Source organism: Protopterus annectens, chromosome 2.part2 (assembly GCF_019279795.1).
Source record: "Protopterus annectens isolate FY-2018-M chromosome 2.part2, PAN1.0, whole genome shotgun sequence".
In the NCBI taxonomy this organism is placed as follows: Eukaryota; Metazoa; Chordata; order Ceratodontiformes; family Protopteridae; genus Protopterus; species Protopterus annectens.
The window spans coordinates 695,602,599-695,625,338 of NC_056730.1; the positions used below are offsets into that span (position 1 = coordinate 695,602,599).

The 22,740-nt window shown below is 43.1% G+C and overlaps 1 protein-coding gene across 1 annotated transcript in view; it reads right to left on the minus strand.

Moving 5' to 3' along the window:
• DDRGK1 (DDRGK domain containing 1) overlaps nt 1–22,740 on the minus strand; it is a 924,827-nt gene that overhangs the window by 88,509 nt on the left and 813,578 nt on the right. The window contains exon 7 of the mRNA XM_044064090.1: nt 3,541–3,597. Within this exon, the coding sequence (XP_043920025.1) occupies nt 3,541–3,597 (57 nt within the window). The remainder of the gene's footprint in view (nt 1–3,540; nt 3,598–22,740) is intronic.

The window sequence follows — 22,740 nt, forward strand, 5'->3', positions numbered from 1 at the left end:
ATAGTTAACTGTGTAGGTCTGAAAACACCCTCTGTAGCTGTGGATTGCTCAGCTACTTCGGTTTCCTCTGTAGGTTTAGGATCGGTAAACTGAAGGCCTAATGCGTCCGAAGGCCCAGCCAGCTCCACGTGGGAGTTGGAGGCGGTCTGTGGTTCTGTGGAAGCAGTAGTCAGGGGTTGTGTAGGCACCTCGCTGAAAACCGGAGAACCGGCGACTGGCCTAGAAGAGGCTTCGCCGTCCGTTTTGGGCCTCGGATGCCTGTCCTTGTCCTTGTGCTTTTTATACATTGCGGTCATCAGAATTTCCGACGGCATGGTGTAATTGAATTTTCTACCAAAATAATGTCGGGCAAAATCAAACTGACGTTTAATAGTGCGCTTGTTAAACCTAGCACAAAACAGACAACCAGTGACGTCGTGGTCAAGGCCTAGGCATGGAATACAATAGGAGTGGAAATCCTTATGAGGTATTTGCTTCCCACAAGAAATACAGTTATTAACTTTTACTGACATCGGTCTGAGGCAAGAAAAAGTTTCCCCAACGGGGTATTTAGCTTTTTTAGAAGACTTCGGTTCTGGATTCGGAATGAAAATCTCAGGAGTCGGCCAACCGGCACTTGCGAACTGCTTCTGCTTTGGGCACCGCGCGGCAAGAAAGACTGAAGAAAATGGCGTCGGCTGCATCTTGTATACCCCTGTCGCACTGACATCAGGGAGGAGGACTTTGGAACTCTGGCCGACTGCGGGACCGCCTGACGGCAGGATAACCAAGTGTAATGACTGCAGCAGTGTAACACGATGAACATCAGGAAATTCATCCCTGGTTTGGCAGCTATGTCTCTAATGGACACAGGAAACCTGTAAATGGTTCATCTCCCAGGCCCTACCTTGTAAATGTTTCATCTCCATGCTTACATTTATCAAGGGTATCAGAACTTGTCACTGATTTGGGATGCATGGCTAGGCTTAAAAAGGTCCTAGTGGTTGTTAGCTTAGTAAACACCTACAAACTTATTAACCTATGAGCTTTCAGAGCAGCCCTCACGTAGCAGACACTATGGAACTAATTATACTCCAGACAACCTAGGTTCAAACTAGTGGGGCAGGGAAGGATAGAACTGAGTAGGCCACTGCTGGCTTGCCTATCCCAGGACGGAGTGTTGGCAAAGTTCCATCAGTAACAGCTTTACCTAGAAAAAGGTTCAGGATTGCAGCACTTGCATATGAAGATTATAAGAAACATAAGTTGAACAACAAGTCTGCTGGAATCATGCATGTGAGGAACAGCAGACACAGTATCCAACACAGTGGGCATTACATTATGCCTCTGGCTAAACACAGGGAGTTCACAGAAGCATTTAAAAATCTCCTAATTCTCAATGGATAACTGCCACACTCTCCCCTCTTGCTTCCCTTTCCTAATATCCTAGAATGTTCAGCAGCTTGATGATTGTGTGTTTATGGGAGGAAAGGGACAAAACTGGATCACGTTACAAAAATAGCTGGCACTGCACATCCAGGGTGTGAAGGGTTTTCCTCCCTTAACTGTGTCCATGTAAAGAAAACAGTGACTTGAATGGATTTGTTAAGGACCGTGCTATTATTGGGAGGAATTGTGGATTAGTCTTTAGGGACACTATCTTTTTGAAAAACTAAACAGTGCTCCTTAAAGCTCAGAGATCCTGTAACAAGAGGTAATGGCCACCTAGCAGAGCTGCTTAACCAGATGGTTCAAACATGATGCGGAAACCCATCATGTATAAAATTTAAGTTCCAAGGATAAGCATTCTTAAGGGATGGTATAGAAGCAGAATCCATTTAAGAAATTCTTTACCAACCAGCACTGGGCCAGAGTTCTACCCTTCACATGGTACTGATGTGCAAAGATGTCAGAAACATGCACCTTGACCATGGAATGCCCAAAAACAAAATCAAACAGCTGTCACAGATAAAAAAAAAACTGTGCAAAACGTCTCAGCTGTGCAACTGAAAAAAAAAAATCAAAAAAGCACAAAAAGAATAGTGAAGCCACAGAATTCTAGTACCAAACACGACTTTAATACCACTGGTTAAGGGCTGTCGGCCAAATCATTGACCATCATCAAAGCAAACTAACTACTCACTTCATTTTATATAATCCTTTCGAATATCTTAACCAATGAAATACTGTTTTTTAATTAACACTTCATGGAAACATTAATTTTGTTACAAAAAATAATTTTGTTACTAAAAGATTAATGGAATGAATTATAAAGCTATTTTAAAAAGGAAAGTTTATTATAAGAAGTGTAAATAGGTTTTATGGGTTAAGAAATTAATTTTTAGTCCTTTAGTAACGTTAATAAAATTAATGTTTTTGTAACAAAATGAACGTTTCCATGAAGTGTTAATTAAAAACCAGTATTTCATTGGTTAAGATGTTTCAAAGAATTATATAAAATGGAAGTGAGTAGTGAAGTTTGTTCTGATGAAACCCGATGTTTTCACCGAAAGCGCTTAACCAGTGGTATTAAAGTCATGTTTGGTACTAGAATTCTGTGGCTTCAATATTCTTGTTGCGCATTTTTGATTAGCTGTCACAGATGTCAGAAATAACTGCACACTGACTGACCAATTTCACACAACACCTTGGTGCCATAAAGGTCATTCCTCTTTCACTAAAAATAATACATCTTATATTTACAGGTTTTACAAAGTTTACCACTAATGGAGACCATCAAGAGCTTCAGCTACATCACCCAATATGGGGAGATTAGCAGCCAAATCACCCAGTACTGACAAGTGTAAGGATTCCTGGTAGTTTCCATCACATCTTACACTCCAGTAAGAAGACATGGTAACAGCAAATGATCTAAATTAGAAACCAGGTGCTGCCTAAAATGTCAGACACGTCACTGGCTTATACCAGGACAATTTCCTTCACTGCCAGAGAACAACCTGAAACAGTACCCTCCCCCGTGGCTATGAAGAGACAAACTTGGCATTATTTTTCTCTGCATTTTGCAGTGAGACACAGAATCAGACAAACAAGAAAAATGAAATAATATTCCTGCATTGATGAGAGAGGGAGATGGAATATGTCTGCTATCAAACCACTGCACTGTGAAAATGTAAACAATGGGAGGGAACCACAGTTCTTCTCTGTGACTGTGCCTTTCCTCTTGTAATTCCTGCAGACCACCCAATTTGGAGGCCTACAGAGTTCTACTGGTTACAGCCTATACCTATTAATCAGTGGTAAACTGCTTGAATAATGTGTGAATAACTTTGCTAAACTTATGTCACATTTGTCTTATGCTTTTGAGTTTCCTGTGTCGTTTTCTTTTTATTGCAACTTGTCAAGTATAATAAAGGGCCTAAGAACTCCAGTCTATTCACCTCCAAAAGTAAATAAGTGTGTTTATTTTCCATCTGGACAATGCATTCATTGTGAATTTGATAAAAAACGTAAAACAATATAAATAAATAAAATACATAAATGCATTCACATAATACAAATGATGATATAGTACACCTAACATAAAGAAATAAAAATCTTTACCTGTGTCCTCATACCAAAGTGTGAAGCCAAGTCTTCAAGCAAAACAACCTTTACAGCCTGTAAAGACAAAATACAGTGCTTAATTCATCAGGACGACTCCGAATCAGTACATCAATTTTAAAAGTTTTAAACAAAATTAAAAAGCAACCAGTAACCATCACCTGTTATCAAATAGTTGTCACACAGTATAAGTTGCAAGAACAAGCATTAGCAACATGTTTTAACACAAGTCAAGCATGAATTACTACAGCAATAACCCATGGCTGGGTGTGGGTAACGCTGGCATTACCCATGGTTGGTGTGGTTTTGTCATGAGGGCAAAGCCACAGTAACCAAACAAAGCCAATCGTGGGTAAATCCAGCATTACCCACACCATGGGTTATTGCTATTATACAGTAACATTATTTAAGAAAAAAGTAATTTTTCTTAAATAATGTCCTTGTATAAGGGCACAGTGCTGCTCTTGTGCATTTATTCCCTGATAACCTGGGGCGTTCCTAATGTACTACGCATGTGTATGAGACTTGCGTTCCCATGATTACACAGTATATCCCCATGCTTTGGCAAGAAAGCAGAGGAGAAAGGAAGATTTCTGCTGCTTCGTTTTTTTTTTCTTTAAAAAAAAAGTTTGCAATCTGGACAGTTTAGAGGTACAAGAAAGACAGGGCAGAAATGCAATGAAAATCAGGCATATTATGCAAAACTAAAGAAATGAACCTGATTTTCCTTGTATTTCTGTCCTCTCTCTCTTGTACTTCTAAACTGTCCAGATTGCGAATATTGTACCTTTCTTCGTCTTTTTTATATGCACACTGCCTGAGAGGATGTTGTGCATTTTGAATAAGTGTTAGAAATGTTCTGCTTGCTGATCAACTGCTTAGGTACACATACCGTTGACTGTTTCCAGGTTTAGAATTTCATACAAAATATACGAGGACAGGGCATATATTAATAGAAGAAAGTCCGGGCAACCACACTTTTTTGTTGGTATATGCACGATTTACAACGGGCACACTGGTTGGGCTGACCAATCGGCATGCTCATTTCTGAATGTTAATGTCCAGTCATTGTATAATTTGTAATACTCTTTGGGGGAGTCTTTGGAAACCATATAAAGCCCACCAAAAGTAACAGATATCACATGCTTCTTAGCAGCTATGCTCTGGTTGACTTATCTGCTTTATGCCACTGAGTATGCAAACAAAGATTGTGAGAATTAATTCCAGGTATGTTATAAAAGTTCAATCACATCTTGTTACATTAACTACTGTGTTGTTCAATCACATCTTGTTACTTTTAACTACTGTGTTACATTGACAGTCTGCTAGCATAACATACACACAGAGACAGAGAAAAGCCATATGTTCAACCATGTTACATGAACACAGAAAGGACTGCTGCTACTTCAAAATACATAGTCTAAATGAATGCTACTCCTAACGTAAAATGATTTTTTACATAAATATTGATTTTTACTGAAAAGTTACCAATGATACAACATAAATGAAAACCTCAGTTGACACTTTTTCCTCCCTTCATTAAAAATATTCCTTTTGCTATTCAAGCTTTCCTGCTCTACATTTTTAGATATCCTCAAAACACAACATGTCATTGCTAAAATGCTTCACTCTTAACTTTGACAAAATAAAAAAAAAATAAAAAATGATGGGACACAACCAATTTTTAGTATTTGCTTTTTGAAAATAAGCACCTAAGGGGGTATCTCCATGTTTTATATACACACTTCACCTAACTTACCTATAAGCCTGTTGCCAACACTGGGGGAAGCCAGGTAGAAAACAAACCCATACCATGAAGGTATGCATTATACAGATCAAAACAGACAATGGCTTCTGACACATAAAAGGAACATTAAAATTTTACATCACAATTACATACATTTCAAAAGTCTTGTTTTGTATGTTTATTGCGTCCATATTTGTCTACATGTGTTTCTTTCCATGCAAATTTTTGTCCTTAAACGTAAGACTAAGGAATAACCTGGAAATGCTACACTGACATTCTGCTTTCATGGACTGAGCAACACAAAAGGATCTAAGAACAATAAAAGTTCATTTAAAAGAATTACCCCAATGGTACTGAAGCACATCTCACTGTTACCCTAATAACATATGTAAATCTCATCTCAACATCACAGGAAAGTACAGGTTTTGGGAAGGCAGACACAAAGTAAAGGTATCACTGCTAGTAGGCCATGAAGTGGTAGTGCCATAACCAAGGAATGCAGTCATTTAGGGCTGTCCAAACTAGAGTAAAGGGTGAGTTCAGAAGTATCTAGCATCAAGGTCAAGGGCCGGTGATTTACAGGTTCTAAGCAGAAGAGCACTGACAAAAGTAATACACATTTTGTTGAGATTAAAAAATACACAACTTAAAATGTAGTACAAATGATTTATCCATTCATGCCTCTTCTCCCTCCCAACACTGATGCTCCCTAACTTTTCATTTGTGTACCTCACAGGATCCAAAGCAAAGTGAAGAGGAGATAAAATTACCCCAGTACAGTAGCAGAAGATTTTACCCTTTGGTCTACCCTTATCCCTTCCCACCTCACCTCTATGCAAAACATTGTGTGGGGCCAGTACAATTAAAATGTACATGCTGCCGTACATAGATCTCTGCTGCAGGTGATCAGCCTATAAGTCACCCTCCTTTCATCTTTTCACCTACTTTACGTAGGGCAGGATCCGAGCCAGTGCCATCCTCCGGAAGCAAGGCAGCATGAACCACTCAGTCCTGCCCCCATCACACCCTGATGGGCCCCTGTTATCCAGTTTGGTAGATAGAGTTTGGGAGGAAACTTTCCTCTGAATCACACAGGCAGCACTTTTTTTGTAAATTACAAAAGCAATACATCATTTAAAAAGCAGTGTGTTTTATTCACGCATGTATGCGATGTATACATTTACTTTGTAGCAGGACTCCTGTCCAGTAGCAAAATCAACCACTTTTGGGCATGGCCTTGAACAGTACAAGTTGTTGTTGTGTCTTTCGGCTTTTCCTGGTTAGGGGTCGCCACAGCGGAACTCCAGTCCGCTAATGATTGGCAGTTGATTTTTACATACCGAGTTGCCAGCTCTGACACACAACCTTCAACGAAGGTATGCCCATTCACACGTCTCCACGCAGACAACGCTCTAGCTGAGAATCCAAACGGACAGCGTCTTACTGTGAGGTGACAACGCTACCGCAGCACCACCACCGCAGTCTTGAACAGTACAAGTGCACTGCAAAATTAACAAGCAGACAGCATTTCTAGGATATAAATTATAAGTGTGCTTTACATGTAGTTTCAATCTATCATCAACAACTTGTATGCTTATTTATTTGTTAACCTTTTTCTCTGACACAATATCCAATTACACCAGTAACCTATTTAAAAGAAGAACTAAGACAGTAATTGCAGACTGGAACATTTACCTAGAACACAAGGGAAACTTCCATGTTCATGAAGTAAGGACATGACATTTTGAATGATGGTACAAGATGGAGATTGCAGTTGATACTGCATCCCTGATGGCAATAGTTTGTAGACTGTCTGCAGCAGAAAGTATGTTTGATACTGACATCTTTCTGTTTTTATGCTGAATTTTACTAATGGAATGAAAAAATGAATGGACTACCTCAGAACAGTTAGAGTAGTTTACCTGCAGAATCTGAAAATGACTCCAATGTCAGTAACTAGTGATGCAGATTTTCTGCTCCGGGAAACAGATGTCCAGGATTCACTGCATACGACACAGAATGCTGTGATAGCTTGTACACTTAGATGGTCAGATGACCCAAGAAGGTCTGCTGGATGGAGTCAATTTATAAAACTGGTTCTCTGCTAAAGCAAATTCAGAGTGAAATAGCTTCAAAGTAGATGGATACTTTGAAAAAAAAAAAACTATTAATATTAAGAGTGGCTGCAGCCTTCTTGGTCATATTCAGAATGAAAAGACAATCTTGAATTGAATGGTTTCATTAAAGTTGCAATGCTAACAGTGATCATGAGACAGCAGGGAGAATTGAACATGGCTATCCTTATCAAATAATTGGTCATACACCACCAAATATGCTAAGAAGTCTTCTAGCAATAATCTTACTCCACAGATTTTGCACCACAGCTAATTAGGCAAAGAGAATACTTTTCAGATCGTGGCTGAACAAATTCCATTATGATACATGGAAACTCAAAAAGTGCTCAGCCCTTTTATGGAATATATACTGACCTTTTCCAATGAAGTGGTAGCTATTGTGTTTTCCCTGTTTATGCTGGTGTATTCCAAACAACACTAACAGCATCAGAGGATTTGAAAAAAAAAGTAGCTGAAATTCCCTAACTTCCTGCAACCTTGTTATTAGCCAGGATTTCTAAGACCTATTTATCTTCTCTCCCCAGGATGTCTACATCAGAAAATATACCACTAAATGTACAGGCTGAAAGCTAGGATCTTTTACACACAGTTTGCCTATATATTCCGGACACCTCTCCTTTTTGCTTCTATCATGTCCTTCTCGTCTTTGTCTTTTATCATTTCTATTTTACCCAGAGGTTTCCATTAATATCATCAGTCTTTTTAAAGGAAGCTTCTTGTCTTTCCCAATGAAATACTGTCTTCTATGTTTTTGCTCTCTTCATTTAAATATGCTGCCTTATCATCTTAATATTCTATGATAATATACATTCAGTCTGACACAGTTTTCTTTTCATCTCCATTGCCTTTTCTTCTCCTTTTCCAAAGTCACTGCTAAAGCATCCCCAGATGACCACTTTATCATCCTAAACTTCCCTGTTTGGAACGTGTTTTGTTGCCACCTGCAAAACAAGATCTAAAATGCTGTCCATAGTTCTTGAGGTGCTTTACCCTCCAGGTCTAATTCCTTAATTCACTTCTTTACTTCCACTACATATTCATTTGAAACATTTTTGAGCTTCTATCTAGTTAGCCTGGAGGCTCATCTTGTTTTCTTTAATTATTTTTTTGATATAAGAAACTGATGGTCTGAGCCATACTTGGCTTGAGGTCTTGTTTTTTCTGACTGTATAAGTCTCTTCAATTTTTAACTGCAAAGTATGTAGTCAATCTGATTTTGGTAGTGACCATCTGGGGACATCCACGTGTAAAGCCATCTCCTAAGCTGTCTAGACAGTGCTTATGATGAGTAAATTATCTTGGCAGAATTCAACTAGTTTATGTCCCACTTCATTTTGCATTCCAAAGCCAGATTTGCCAGTTATTAGCATTCTCATATCTATGACAAATATATTTTTGTGTGTAGACCACACTCGAAAAAAGGAGAAACCATCTTTTACCACACACAAGTAGACCAATACATCCACAAAAATTCTCAGGAGAAGACACGAACTACAAAGGCTTCTTTTTTCTTTTCTTCTTTAATAAAAATATTCGCAACAGCTATTAGCAGCACAGCAAGTAAGCAAGTAAAAAGCTTTTCTTAAGCGCCATAAAACAGACAAAACCCTCTAGCGCCTCGGCTTTCACAGCCTTTTCAGAGTATATTTTCACCATAAAACACATACTTTTATATAAAAGGAAAAAACACCCCCCTAATCTTTCAATTAAACTATTCTTAAAGGAGCATCATAAAAAAACTCTTCCAATTACATTCCCTGTTAAAACCTTTCAGACACAAGGTACTGTATTTTAAAATAAAAATGGATTCTTTTTGTCTTAATTTTTTTTACCCTTCCGGTGCCACAAAGCCCCCCTTAAATTGTTCTAATATTGTAGCTTGTAAACCTTCAGGATTCCCTTCATGAAAATTATAAAAATATTCTGCTACCGGATTGTCCATTTTACCTTTTCTTATATCTCCAACATGTTAATTTTCTCTTACTTTCACCTACATAATATTTATTACATGGGCATCTAAGCCCATACACTATACTATACCTGCACTACTACAGGTGTAGTGTCTATATCCCTGATACTTTTTACCATTAATTTCTGGAAAGTCCTTCACAATTTATTTATTTATTTTTATTTTATTTTACATTTGTTGACTGGGCTAGTCTAGTTGGATACATGTCCATTTTCAGTAGAGGCCCAAGCTCCAAACATAAAAAATTACAAAATAGAAATTACAAAATAAAAATGCACTACTTACACTAATAGCTTTCATGTGTAGATAAGCTCCAAACATAGCAAAATTACTATATATAATACTTAAATGTTACTAAAGTTCTACTATATAAGAGAATTTAATAGTGTATGGGTTAAAATTAAATAAAAAGTTTTTCTAAGAAGAGGAAAAGTAGTTTAGAGTCTTTGCATGGGTTTTTAGATTTAAGGAGGTACAGGTACACTTGAGGTTCTCATGTTGCCATTTGTTAGTCAAAGTAGAGGAACATGAGATGAAGGTAGAGAACAAATAATACAAATGAGGGCTGGAATAAAGTTAGCTTCTAGGATTGAAGGAAGAGAGGGGACAAAGCCCATAAAGAGGGCATAAGGCAAGAAGCGATAGTAATAGGAAAAGTGAGGTTCAGTTATTGAACCGACAAATTGTACAATTTCCACAGGGAAACGTACCTTTCTCTAACAGAGCTCCTACATCCTGCTAATAGCCGTTGCTAATATTTTTATTAAAGAAGAAAAGAAAAAAGAAGCCTTTGTGGTTCGAGTCATCTCCTGAGAATTTTTGTGGATGTACTGGTCTACTTGTGTGCGGTAAAAGATAACATCTTTTTGTTATTATTTCCAGAAGCAGCTCTCAGGTTTGACTGCAAATGCAATACCGGCTTTTAAAAGACGGTATTACACTAAAGAGAGGTTAGGATTGGCCAACTGTGACCCCCCCCCCAAGCTTTGCGCCTTGGGCAGTTGCCCCTCTCTCTCCACCCTCGCTTCGCTACTTGTCCAGCTGCACCCTTAGGGCTCCCTTGGAAGATTCAGTAGATAGTACTGAAGGATCAGCTTGTGGATTTTTGTAGAGATGCTTGAGTGTCAAACACTCGGTAGAAATGGTCTAGTTTCCTTGGGGCAGGTGGAAAAAAGAGCCAGGATGCAAGGATATGTTATCAAAGACATCATCAAGTACTACATGAACTGGAGAAATAGCCAGTGGTCTGGGGGATGGTAGACTAAGAATCTCTTTATAATGAGTCTGGGCATGAGAAAATTCTTTGCTCTTCCAGTTAAAAGCCTCCTTCATGTATGCAGGATATCCACAGCTAATACATCCTTGGGGGTAGGAGCAGATCAGAGGGTAGGACTAAGGGGCAAGATGCTCAGAATAGGACAATTCTTCTTCACTGTCATATCCTGAAGAGTCAGATTTTTCTTGAAAGGGAACAGTCCTCCTTTTACTGTGAGAAGCTTTAGGGGCAGGCAGCTGTGTATAGCAGGATTCCCTGAATTTAATGAAGGCCATGGATTCCTGAGCCACCTTCAAAAGGTCCTGTGCTTGTTTGGCTTGCTTGCTGTACTCTACCTGAATATTGCTGATCTCAGTCTACATTTTAGTTTGAATTAAAGTTTTTTATTTAACATATGGTTGCTTCTATAGTTTTATCTTTCTCTTATATTACATTTTTTTTTAAGTTTTCTGTTCTGTTGGAGTTTTAAGAGGTCTTGGCTACAGTCAGTTAGAAACTTTGGCAAAGAATTCCTTTGCAAACCGTAAATAACATCAGCTAATTCGCGTGAGGAGCTGGGAAATACTATTCCTCATTTAGCTTGAATTATTTGGAGGCACCTCTATTTAGCTGGAGTGCTTGTTTGGCTTATGTCCGTCTTGGTGGCCTTTGAGTTGCCCGCCTCCACTATAAATCTGATTTTGGACATTCCTCTCAGTCCAATGTCATCAGATCATTCTACTGATTATGGAGAGATCAGTCATCCCCGTAGTTTCTTAACCTTGAATTATCTTCTGTTTCCTCCCTTCCTGCTCAACTTAAAAAATTACACTTTATTCAGCTGCTTTTACTCTATTTGTATCTCTTCCTACTTTATTACTTTATTTTGCTGCTTGTTCTTAAAAGTGTTCAATTGCATTTATTCGGCTGCATTTGCTACTGCTGGTTAGTAGCCTGATTAAATTGCAGCTGTTATTCTAAACCTTTTAAGCACTTGGGCTTCAGGCCAGTTATTTCATATTAAAAAGGTTTGTGTACTACACTATTGTGGGAGGAGACGGTAGCCTCTGCCCTTCTAAGCTGGGAATTGCTGGTGAAGGCTTATTGTGGCTGCTGCTCTAAGTGTTTTTGTTCTGGTTTAAGCACTTTGGTTCCAAACCAGTTATTTTACATTAGAAAGATTTGTGGTCTAAACTCTTGTGGCAGGAGAGGACAGCTTTAACCCTTCTAAGCTGGGAACTGCTGGTTGAAAGCTTATTGTGTATTATTCTGAAAGTGTCTTAGTTCTGGTTTAAGCACTTGGGCTCCAAATGACTTATTTTACATTACAAAGGTTTGTGGTCTAGACTCTTGTGATAGGAGAATGTAGCCTACACCCTTCTAAGCTGGGAATTTCTGGTTGAGGGCTTACTGTCTGTTATTCTAAATGTCTTTGTTCTGGTTTAAGCACTTGGGTTCCAGACCAGTTATTTCACACTAGGAAGGTTTGTGGTTGACACTTTTGTGGAAGTATAACTGCTACTTTATTTAAGGTTGTGTTGTCGCGAGTGGGATTTTCTGCACTTTGGATTTCTAGTACTTCTGGATTTTATAACATAGGCTAGATTCGGGCTTGCTGAATCTATACTGCATGGTATTATCTGAGCACTAAAACCAGCCATATTACATTAAGAAGGCACCCCTGCACCCTTGTGGCAGAAGTGTGCAGTCAAGGACCCATTTAAGTTAGTGATTGCTTGAATAAGTCTCAGTCTTGGGCTTTCCCCTTTGGTTAATTTAGAGGTTAATAGTAGGCAATTATCTCCTGTGTTATCAGAAGCATCCACTGCCTGCTACTGAAAAATAAGTATCATTTTTACCGGATCTGCCCTTCTTGTATTGCATTATATTGTGTGTTGTTATTTTTGAACTATATTTTTGCTGTTTCCTGCACTTTTAGCCTAGCGTAGACTTTGTTAAGATTTACTCGACCCAGGCTGTTTTTAGAGTTTGAGCACTAATCTAGCTTTCCTCCACAACAGAGGTCCTTCTCTACACCATAGTGAGAGTAGAGTGCAGCTAAGAACCCATCTGAATGGTGGTTGTTGCCCCAGGGCCCAGTCTAGTGTGGCATTAGAGTGTTTAAAATCAGTTAAATTTTGTTGCTACTTGTAACCCTCATTAGCTCAGGTTTGCTTGGTACACATCACCTGCATAACCATGCATTACCACACATTGGAGGACACCATTGGCCGTTACAGATGCAAACTCTTAGATACATTTTCCCTTAGTCAACTGCTTGTGCTCCATCAGAAGTTTCTCACTGTTGTGCTTCTCTGCCTGGTTAGACACTCAGCTGAGCCTCTGAGGTTCCTCCACAAGTCTTACCCATTAAGCCCCTCACAATTTAGAACTTTTTCTTGTCCCTTAGCTACACCTGGTCCTTCTAGTCCCATCCCTGATACTGTCAGCAGTTCTTCACCTAGCATCATGAATGGACAATTTCCCACCATTTTTCCAGACATCCTGATTGACATGGGCATCTTGAGGCAATGTAGCAATTCCCTCAAGTACACTGACAACCCACATCTCCTAATTCACACAAACTCAATATGTGAGAGATGCATCTATAGTAAGAACCTAGGCTCTCTCACTCACAAATCAGTATATTAGATACTAAGCAGATTGTCAGCTCACATACCACCTCCTGCACCATCGACACCTACAACAACTAAACTTACATATGCAGAGGTTCTCACTAGAAGCCTACCTAAAGATCAGAGGCCTCCCAAACAAACACACTTCACTTAATACATCCTTAGCAAATCACAGTACACATACAAATGCACACACCAGTGTCTCACCAAACATGCCCATAAGGCAAAACCCAAAATCAAATGTTTTAGTCATAGTCCATTGTGAGACGCACAGCCGTCACTCACTCACCAGATTGGATAAGGAAATGGTCATGGTCAACTGTCTTGTCAGGTGCCAGGATCCACCAAGTCACACATGCACTCGTGTCTCTCAAAAGCAGACACTGTTATGACTCTGTCATAGTGCATGTTAGTGTGAACAACTTGAGACGTACCTCACTAGACTATATGAAGAGACATGACTGAGCTCTCTGATTATGTGTCCCATGAGGATATGTCCCTAGCCTTAAGTAGCATTCTACCTTTACCTAGGATGACACTTCAATACAGACAAAAAATTATTGACTTCAACAATTGGCTTAATTTCTGGTGTTATTCTAATAGGATGCAGTACCTGTCAGCCTGGGATGATATGGTTGACAGATCATGATGCTTTTCCAGAGATGGTTTCCACCAGCCACCTCTGGGCTTTCGGCTACTGGCCAAGGCTCTTGCCTCCCCATACTGCCTTTATAGGCAATATCACAAAAATTCCTGACGTAAAAATATCCTCTAAAAAGCAACCTTAAGGTTATGCTGCTGAACACTAGGAGTCTAAATATGAAACTGCACTCACTGGAAGTATTCCTCACCTTCAAAGATGTGGACATCTGTGCAGTCACAGAGACCTGGTTCAAGGCCGCGAAGATAACCCTGGCCATACCGGGATATAATGCCTTCCACATGTTCAGACCACAAAATGAACACGTGAAAACTAGAGGAGGAGTATCAATATTCAAAGATAAATACACCCCCAGACTGGTTAAACAGAATGATTCCCTAGAGTTACTCCATGTGCAAATAACTAACTATGACCCCTCTCCAAGTTATCGCCAGCTATAGATTCCCCTCCATGAACCATGATATCCACACTGCCTTAATTGTCTTTGTCTTGACCTTTTATGTTGTTGTAATTTGTGGAGCTTTTCTCCCCGGGCCTCCACTGAAAATGGACATATATCCAGCTGGACTAGCCCGGTCAACAAATGTAAAATAAATAAATAAATAAAATAAAATTCTTGGATCTACTTGAGTTACTCAAAATACAACCAAACACCCTGGCTATGGATGATCTTAACTAGCTGTTCATAAATTGAGAAAATGTGTGCAAAAACTCTTGCCCAAAGGTTCTTGGACTTCGTTATTTCAAATATCTTGGAGCAGATAGCTGGCACCCTTACAAGGGGGTCCAAACTTTCTAGACTTGGTACTCACCAACATGGTAGAACAGTGCACCAACACAAGTGTGCAGCCCTCCCTAATGAAGTCTGATCATAAGTCCGTCTCTTTCGAAGTAACAATTGCATCAGACCCCCACCCCCTCAGGAGAAATGAGACTAAAAAAAACTTCTCCCAAGCCAATTACAGCATCTTACAGAAGGCTGCAATAGCTTCAAAGCTCCTGTCCTCAATGACAGCAAGGACACCTATGGACGGTCTAAACATTTATATAATTGCATTGACTCAGCTCTTCCTGATAGGACTAAAGCAAGATCCTCAAGAAAAAAACAAGCCTGCCTGGCAGACATCTGCCATAAACAGGTTATATAATAAGAGGAAGAAATTAGAAGTTATGTACTCACCATAACGTTCCATCTGAGTAGGTGACTTCATTCGGATGCAACCTGTGGGTATCGGATCCGACCTCGGATCCGAGCCGGCAATTCAAAAGCTTAGGCTCCGAGCTCCTAGCTCCTCCCTCTTACCCATAATCCCTTGCCAAGCCCTGACTGACCTCAGATTGAGTTTGCCTCAAAATACTGACAACAGTACACTAAATCAGCATAAATACTCGCTCTAAAAAGGTCAGGGGGATGGTTGCATCCGAATGAAGTCACCTACTCAGATAGAACGTCATGGTGAGTACATAACTTCTAAATCTGAAGTAGGCAGACTTCATTCGTCTGCAACCTGTGGGACAGAGTCCCTAGCTACCTGAATCTTGGGCGGCCGTCATGGAAGGATGTTCCGGAGCACCGCTGAGCCAAAGGATGCTCTTCCTCTAGAAACAACATCCACCTTGTAATGAGAAATAAAAGTATGAGGCGAGGCCCAAGTAGCTGCAGCAGATATCATCCAATGAAACACGGGACTTAAAGGCGGCTGGCGTGAAACTGCCCTAGTAGAATGAGCCGTAACCCTCTGAGGAGCAGGTCTGCCTGAAGTGTCATATGCCTGCAGAATACAATTAGCAATCCATTTAGATAGAGTGACTTTAGATACTGCTTTACCCAGAGCAAATTTAGCAAAGGAGACGAACAGCTGATCTGATTTCCTGTGGCCAGCTGTTCTGTTAATATAAAAACGTAATTGTCTATGAACATCCAAGGAATGCAATTTGTATTCTCCTTTGTTTGAATACTTGGGAAAACACACTGGCAAATTGATTGACTGGTTAATATTGGATTCAGAAGAGACCTTCGGAAGAAAAGATGGATTGGTCCTGAGGCACACCCTATCAGGGAAGAAAGAAAGATAAGGCGGTTTGACACACAGAGCCTGAAGCTCAGACACCCTTCTGGCTGAAGTGATAGCTACCAGAAAGGCAGTCTTCCAGGAAAGGTATTTTAAATCAGAAGAAGCTGCAGGCTCGAGGGAGGAGCAGTAAGGGCCTGCAGGACTAAAGACAAGTCCCAAGCGGTACAACCTCCTTGACTGGAGGCCTTAACAAAAAAACTCCTTTGAGAAATGTTTTGCATAATTTACGCGTCATAAGGGAGCTGTGTCATGACCAATGTGATAATGCGAGATAGCTGCCAATTGTACCTTAATCGTGGAAGAACTAGCCCCTTGATGAAAGAGGTCTGTTAGAAAATCCAGCACCGCTGACATAGGTGCTGAGAAAGGATCCAAAGTTCTCTGTCCTGCCCATATAGAGAATCTCTTCCATTTACTCCGATAAACCTGTCTGGTGGAAGGTTTATGAGCAGCCACTAAAATGGCCTTGACCGGTGAAGAGATACCGGGAGTCCTAATTAAGGTTGGAACAGGAGCAGCCAAGCTGTCAACTTCAGGGTCCGCAGATTGGGAACTGACATTCCCAGAGGGTGAGAGATGAGATCCGAAATTGGATCCAGAATCCATGGTGGATTGATTTTGTGAGACCATACAAAGGGGAACCAAGGTTGTCGAGGCCAGAATGGGGCAATGAGAATCATTCTGCTCCCCAAACTGTTGGCTTTCTGCAGAAGCCTCTGCATCAGAGGAAGTGGAGGGTAGGCATAAAGGAGACCGGGAGGCCAAGCATGCACCAGAGCATCCTCGAACTCCCAGGTGGGGAAGCAGAGCGAAGAAATTGTCGCATTTGGCGTTTGAGGGAGAGGCAAAAGATCGCAACAAGGTTGCCCCAAACGGCAAAAATCTTCTTCGCTACTTGAGGATTGAGGGACCACTCGTGTGGAGAAAGGATAGTGCGACTGAGCTTGTCCGCAAGGATGTTGGACTTTCCGGAATGTGCGTTGCTACCAGAAAGCGTTTGGTGGAAATTGCCCATTCCCAGACTCTCATGGCCTCTACAAAGGGGTAAGACCTGGTTCCTCCTGCTTGTTGATATACCAGACTACCGACATGTTGTCTGTCTGAATCGCAATTGTCCCTGAAGCAAGAACGTGGTGAAGTGCTTGCACAGGCTAGAGCACCGCCCTCATTTCCAGGATATTTATATGCAATGACGTCTCTGTGGGATTCCAGGTGCCATGGACAATCTTCGCCCAGAATGCCGCCCACCCGAGGGGAGAAGCGTCCGTGGTCACTGAGGCTCGGGAAATGCAGCAAAAGGTCTCCTGCCAGGGCTCCGGAGAAAAAGCCACCAAAGAAGGGAGTCCCTGCACGCTCTGCTGACCGCAATCGGAGCGCTAGAGACGCAACAAAGAGGGACCACTGAACTTGAAGGGTCCATTGAAGAACCCGCATGCGTAAACGGGCATGAATGAGAAGCGGGATAGCTGCCGCCATAGAACCTAGGGCCCTCAGGACCGAAGCTGCAGTTGGAGATGGTTGCAGGATCGCTGTCACATGACACTTCAGGCTGGCGATACGGTCTGGGGTGAGGAAGGCTCGCATTGATCTGGTGTCTAGTCTTCCTCCTATGAAATCTATAATTTGAGAGGGATTCAGAAAAGATTTCTCCCAGTTGATCGTGATGCCCAGCCTTGGTGCTAGTTGAAGAAAGTAATCCCTGGCTGAGCACAGAAGATGCCTTGATGATGCCGTCAGGAGCCAGTCGTCCAAGTACAGAAAGACCTGTAATCCCTGGAGCCTCAGGTGGGCCGCTACCACCGCTAGCACCTTGGTAAACACCCTGGGGGCTGAGGTGAGACCAAAGGGGAGGACCCTGAACTGATAATGACTGGCTCCCAGCCGGAAGCGAAGACACCTCCTGGATCGTCTGTCCATCCGAATGTGGTAGTACGCATCCTTGAGGTCTATGGAACACATCCAGTCGTTCTCCCTCAAGAGGAGTATAGATTGCAGGGTGACCATCCGGAACTTTTGCTTGGTTACTGACAGGTTCAACTGGGAAAGGTCTAAGATTGGTCTTAAGTCCCCGTCTTCTTTGGCACCAAAAGAACCTGGAGTAAAACCCTAATCCGGTTTGATCTGGGGACGCTGGATGGCTCTTTTTCTAGCAGCTGCTCGATTTCGATAGCTGCCTCCCTTTGGTCGGGTGGAACATCTGGGAGGCTGCGAGATTTGGGAATCTTGAATAGGGGTATTGAATATCCTCTGGATATAACCCAAGCACCCAACTGTCTGTTGTTATGGACTCCCAAGAAGTCAGGTGCATCGAAACCGCCCCGACTGCCTCCAGAGACGGACAGCCGGGCAACCCTGCAGGGCTGCTGCGTGGGTCTCTCAGAGAAGGGTTCTCTGGACCCAAAGTTGCCAGGAGCCCCTGCCTCTGGCACGACGACCTCCCCGTCCTCCTCTGCCACGGAAGGACTGGTTATCCGGAGCAGGTTGGGACTGCTGCGACTTCCGGAACCACATCTTCTTCTGTCCCTTTTGGTTCTTAGAGAAGGACCTCTGGGGAGCTGAGAAGCGGACTCCGACGGCAGACAGCGTCTTCCCGTCCTTTTCGCTCTGGACTAATGTCTCGCGAACAGTCTTGCCAAACAAGGCAGAACCATCGAAAGGGGCATTCGCGAAGGTTGTCTTGAAGGGCTCTGCAAAATCACAATGGCGGAGCCAGGCCTGTCGCCTCATGACTAGGCCTGCTCCGCTGGCTCTAGCGGCTCCCTCAGTAGCATGAGACAGTAGCCGCATAGATGTATTGGAAACTGATCTGAGAGTGGCCATTCGGGTGGAGTAAACCTGTTTATCCTCACCGAGATGGACTCGGGAGATGCAGCGTATTCTTTAATCAGATCCCGCTGCATCCTAATGACATGTGCCATGTAGTTCAGCGCTCTCAAGGAGAAGGTTGCTGAACTAAAAACTCGCTTCCCAATGCGATCCATCGAACGGGACTCCTTGCCTGGAGGATGCACGGAGGGACTCTCCTGGGCCAATTCCCTCTTTGTGGCTGCAGCCATCATCATGGCATCTACTGGGGACCCTTACTCCAGTGGGTGCGGCCTGATGGAGGAGAAAAAATGCGGTCCGGGCGCTTAGGGATAGGCTCAATGGTGTCCGGATCCGTCCACGCCCTGATGGAGATAAGATCCACCAGGGGTCAGCAGGAGGGGACACCCAAGAGGTAGAAGGCCCGCCTCGAATGCCTCCAAGAACACAGACTCGTCCGAAGAAGCCTTGGGGCAGACCACCCCCGATCCTTAACATCTCCATGATGTCTCCAAATGAGACGTCCTCAGGGGTGACCTAGGGAGCCTTCCCTTCATCCAAGTCTGTGTCTTCAGTGACGGACTCAGGGGAGTCCATGTGCCTCCTCTTGCACTTACGCTTCGAGGTACTTAATCGGGGGCTGTCCGAGGAGTACTCTTCAGCAGTTGGATGTTCCAAGGGAACCACTTGGGACATCGAGGCGGCTGTCCCTGGGACCGGCTGGTGGGGCCTGGCCCAACTGCAATGGAGTGCGGGATGGAGCCGTGGCAGGGACCGGGGTCCGGATGTCCTCGACAGTGCCCTTTCCACTACGCCGAAGCCGAGGGGAGCCAGCTTCTCTAAGCCCGAGCCGACCCCACTCGGATCCGGCGTGCGGATCGGAGTCGAGCCAAACCGTCGGATCCGAGACCAGTGTGCTCCGACTTGGACGGAGCCGAAGACACACCAGCTCTCTCGGATCCGAGGCTCGCCCTCGGCTCGAGAGGTCGGGTCCGGCACCAAGCACTCAAGGATGGGACGGATCCGAGGTGCGCCGACCATCGGATCCGACCCACCCCGGATCCAAATCTGCACGGCGCCGACAGCTCGAACCCGTGGTATGGGTCGGAGAAGGAGCCAAGGGGCGAAAAAGTGGGTCAGCCCTCCCGGATGGGGGGGGGCTAGGAGCACTCCCATTTGCATTTGGGCCTGGATGAATTTCCTCATCATCCGGTCCATATCAGCTTCGCTCATAGAAAAGGTTGATCTAGAGGAGGCCACCGGAGCGGACCTAGAGAGCCGCCTCGGTGACCTCCTGGAAGGGCTAGGCTCCTCCTCCTCGGGTCCAGGAGAGAACCGAGGGAGTGGAGCCGAGGAGGAGGAAAGCTAGAAGGCACAGGGAGGCCCGCTTAGATGGAGGAGCCGAACTAGAAGTTTCGGCTCTCCTCTTGTGGTGCTTCTCCCTGTGCCTCTCCTTCTGTCTTTCCTTAGAGGAATCCTTCCTCCGGCAACTTTGAGGGAGGTTGAGTCCCAGCCGGAGGGGAGAACTCACAGCAACAGGTTGCTGAGTGGAAGGGCAGAGGCGGCGGTATCTGGGGGTAAAAGACCCGCCAGCACCAACCCGACCTCCGTTCCCTCAAAGCCGGGTTGAACCCTGCACAAATGGTACAACCAGATGACAGGTGTTCAACCCCAAGATGACTGCCAGTGTGGCCATCTGCTGGGGATAGCTTATGGCCACACCTCACATTTTGAAAACACAGCCTTATGGGCTTCAGACATAGTAACCCTAAGGCCTAACACACAACACACACAAACAAACTACGCAAACCCGATAAATTTAAACAAAAAGAGAGAGGAAAGCCTAAACACACTCAACACTAACTGAAACAAGAAAGAAATTAAAGATTTTGAAAACTTTTTTTAGTCAAAAACTATCTCTTATCTTTCACCAACGCCAGGAGCTCTGGAATTCCGTAGCTACTTGAAAAGCGGCAAACGAAATCTGAGGTCAGTCAGGGCTTGGCAAGGGATTATGGGTAAGAGGGAGGAGCTAGGAGCTCGGAGCCTAAGCTTTTGAATTGCCGGCTCGGATCCGAGGTCGGATCCGATACCCACAGGTTGCAGACGAATGAAGTCTGCCTACTTCAGATCTGCTGTTCTAAGAGCAAGATGGAACGATCTCAGAATTGGAAGCACACCCTTCTCAGCTTGAACAAGCAAATAAGACATACTGGAAAGTCCTTTAATGCCAATTGTGAATCTAGATTAGCATCCCTAGCAAAGGATAACCATAAGGCATTCTTTAGCTTCATCTGAAGCCTTAAAGGAAAAGCCCAGATTTGCAGTGAACTGGTACTGAGGGGTACCACATATACTGAACCAGTTGAAATAGCCAACCTGCTTGTGGACAGGTTCAATGAAAACTTCTCCCCCCTGTTCCCGCACACATATACTCCAAAACATTCCCACCACCTATTCTCCATCTAGTATCTCTAAAGAACAAGTCTTAACTACTCTCTCAAAGGCCTGCCGAATGGAAAACAGCAACCGTCGTTCCCTTACACGGGGGGGGGGGGTGCATCCCCCGACCCTGGGAACTATAGACCCATGAGCCTAACCAGCCTTATCTGCAAGGTCACAGAGAGACTCATGGATCCTTAGTAACAATGATATAGGATACCTTCAGACACTTGACCCAACCCAGTCTGGTTTTGGTAAAGGGAGATCCTGCCTGTTTAACCTGATGAACTTCCTTGAGACTGTCACCAAAGCCATGAATGAAGGCAAAGCTGTGCATACGGCCTACCTAGACTTAGCCAAGAACTTTGACACAATCCCTGATTCAGACATTATTAAAAATCTCACCCAGCTAGGGGACAACACATATACTGTTAAGCTGGGTTACAAACTGGCTCACAGACAGAACACATACAGACATACAGTCAAAGTAGGGAACTCCACCAGCAGACCCATTACCAGTGGTGTTCTACAGGGATTGGTGCTGGGGCCTCTATTGTTTGGAATCCATTTCTCAGACATACAGGCAAAAACAAAAGGTCTGTGGCTGACAATGCTTGCTGATGATTACAAACTGGGAGCAGTCAGAGTCCCCAAATGATGTCAACATTCTACAAGAAGGACTTATGAAACCAATGACTGGTGCTAAAGTCATGGTCTTAAACTCAATGCAAAAAAATGCATTACTGTCCCCTTTGGCAAAGGCAATGGCCCTGCAGATTACCATATTAATAACACCAGCCTAAGCTCTAAATCAGTGGTAAGAGATTTGGGCACACAGATTAACAGCATTCTTACTTTTGATCACCATGTCTCCATGGCGGTAAGTAAGGCCCTCTACTTTTCCCACCTCATAAGCAACGGCATAGCTTCCAGAAAAAAAGAGGTTAGAACCCCCCTGTACTCTTCCCTCACCAGGCCAATAATAGAGTACAATGCTCTTTTTAGTATGTAAACAGGCACCTGCATAAACTGGAGAGACTTCAATGGTTCCTCAAAGAAAATTTGGGTTTTCAGTACACGTCTTATGTGGATAGACTCAAATCATAGTCACTATACTCTGTATCATACAGACTACTTACAATCAATCTGTGCCTTGCATACAGAGCAACCTCTGATCCTACCTTAATGGAAATTCTGCACTTTCATAAGTCAAATGGTACACGATTCACTCACTTTAGGGACCTTAACCTAGCTTGTGCCATTGACGGGACTTGCTGGAGAGACGGATATGTCTTGCAGAGTTTGCCTCTCCTCTGGAATAAACTTCCAATACAGGTTAAATAGAGCCCCTTGTTAACCCCTTTTAAGCGTAACTTGGACGACTGGATGGGAAACTGCAAATTCATCCCAGGGGCTTTACTTGTGTCCCTCTTGGATAGGGGCAGTCGGTGCTGATTTAGATCTGCTGAAAGCAT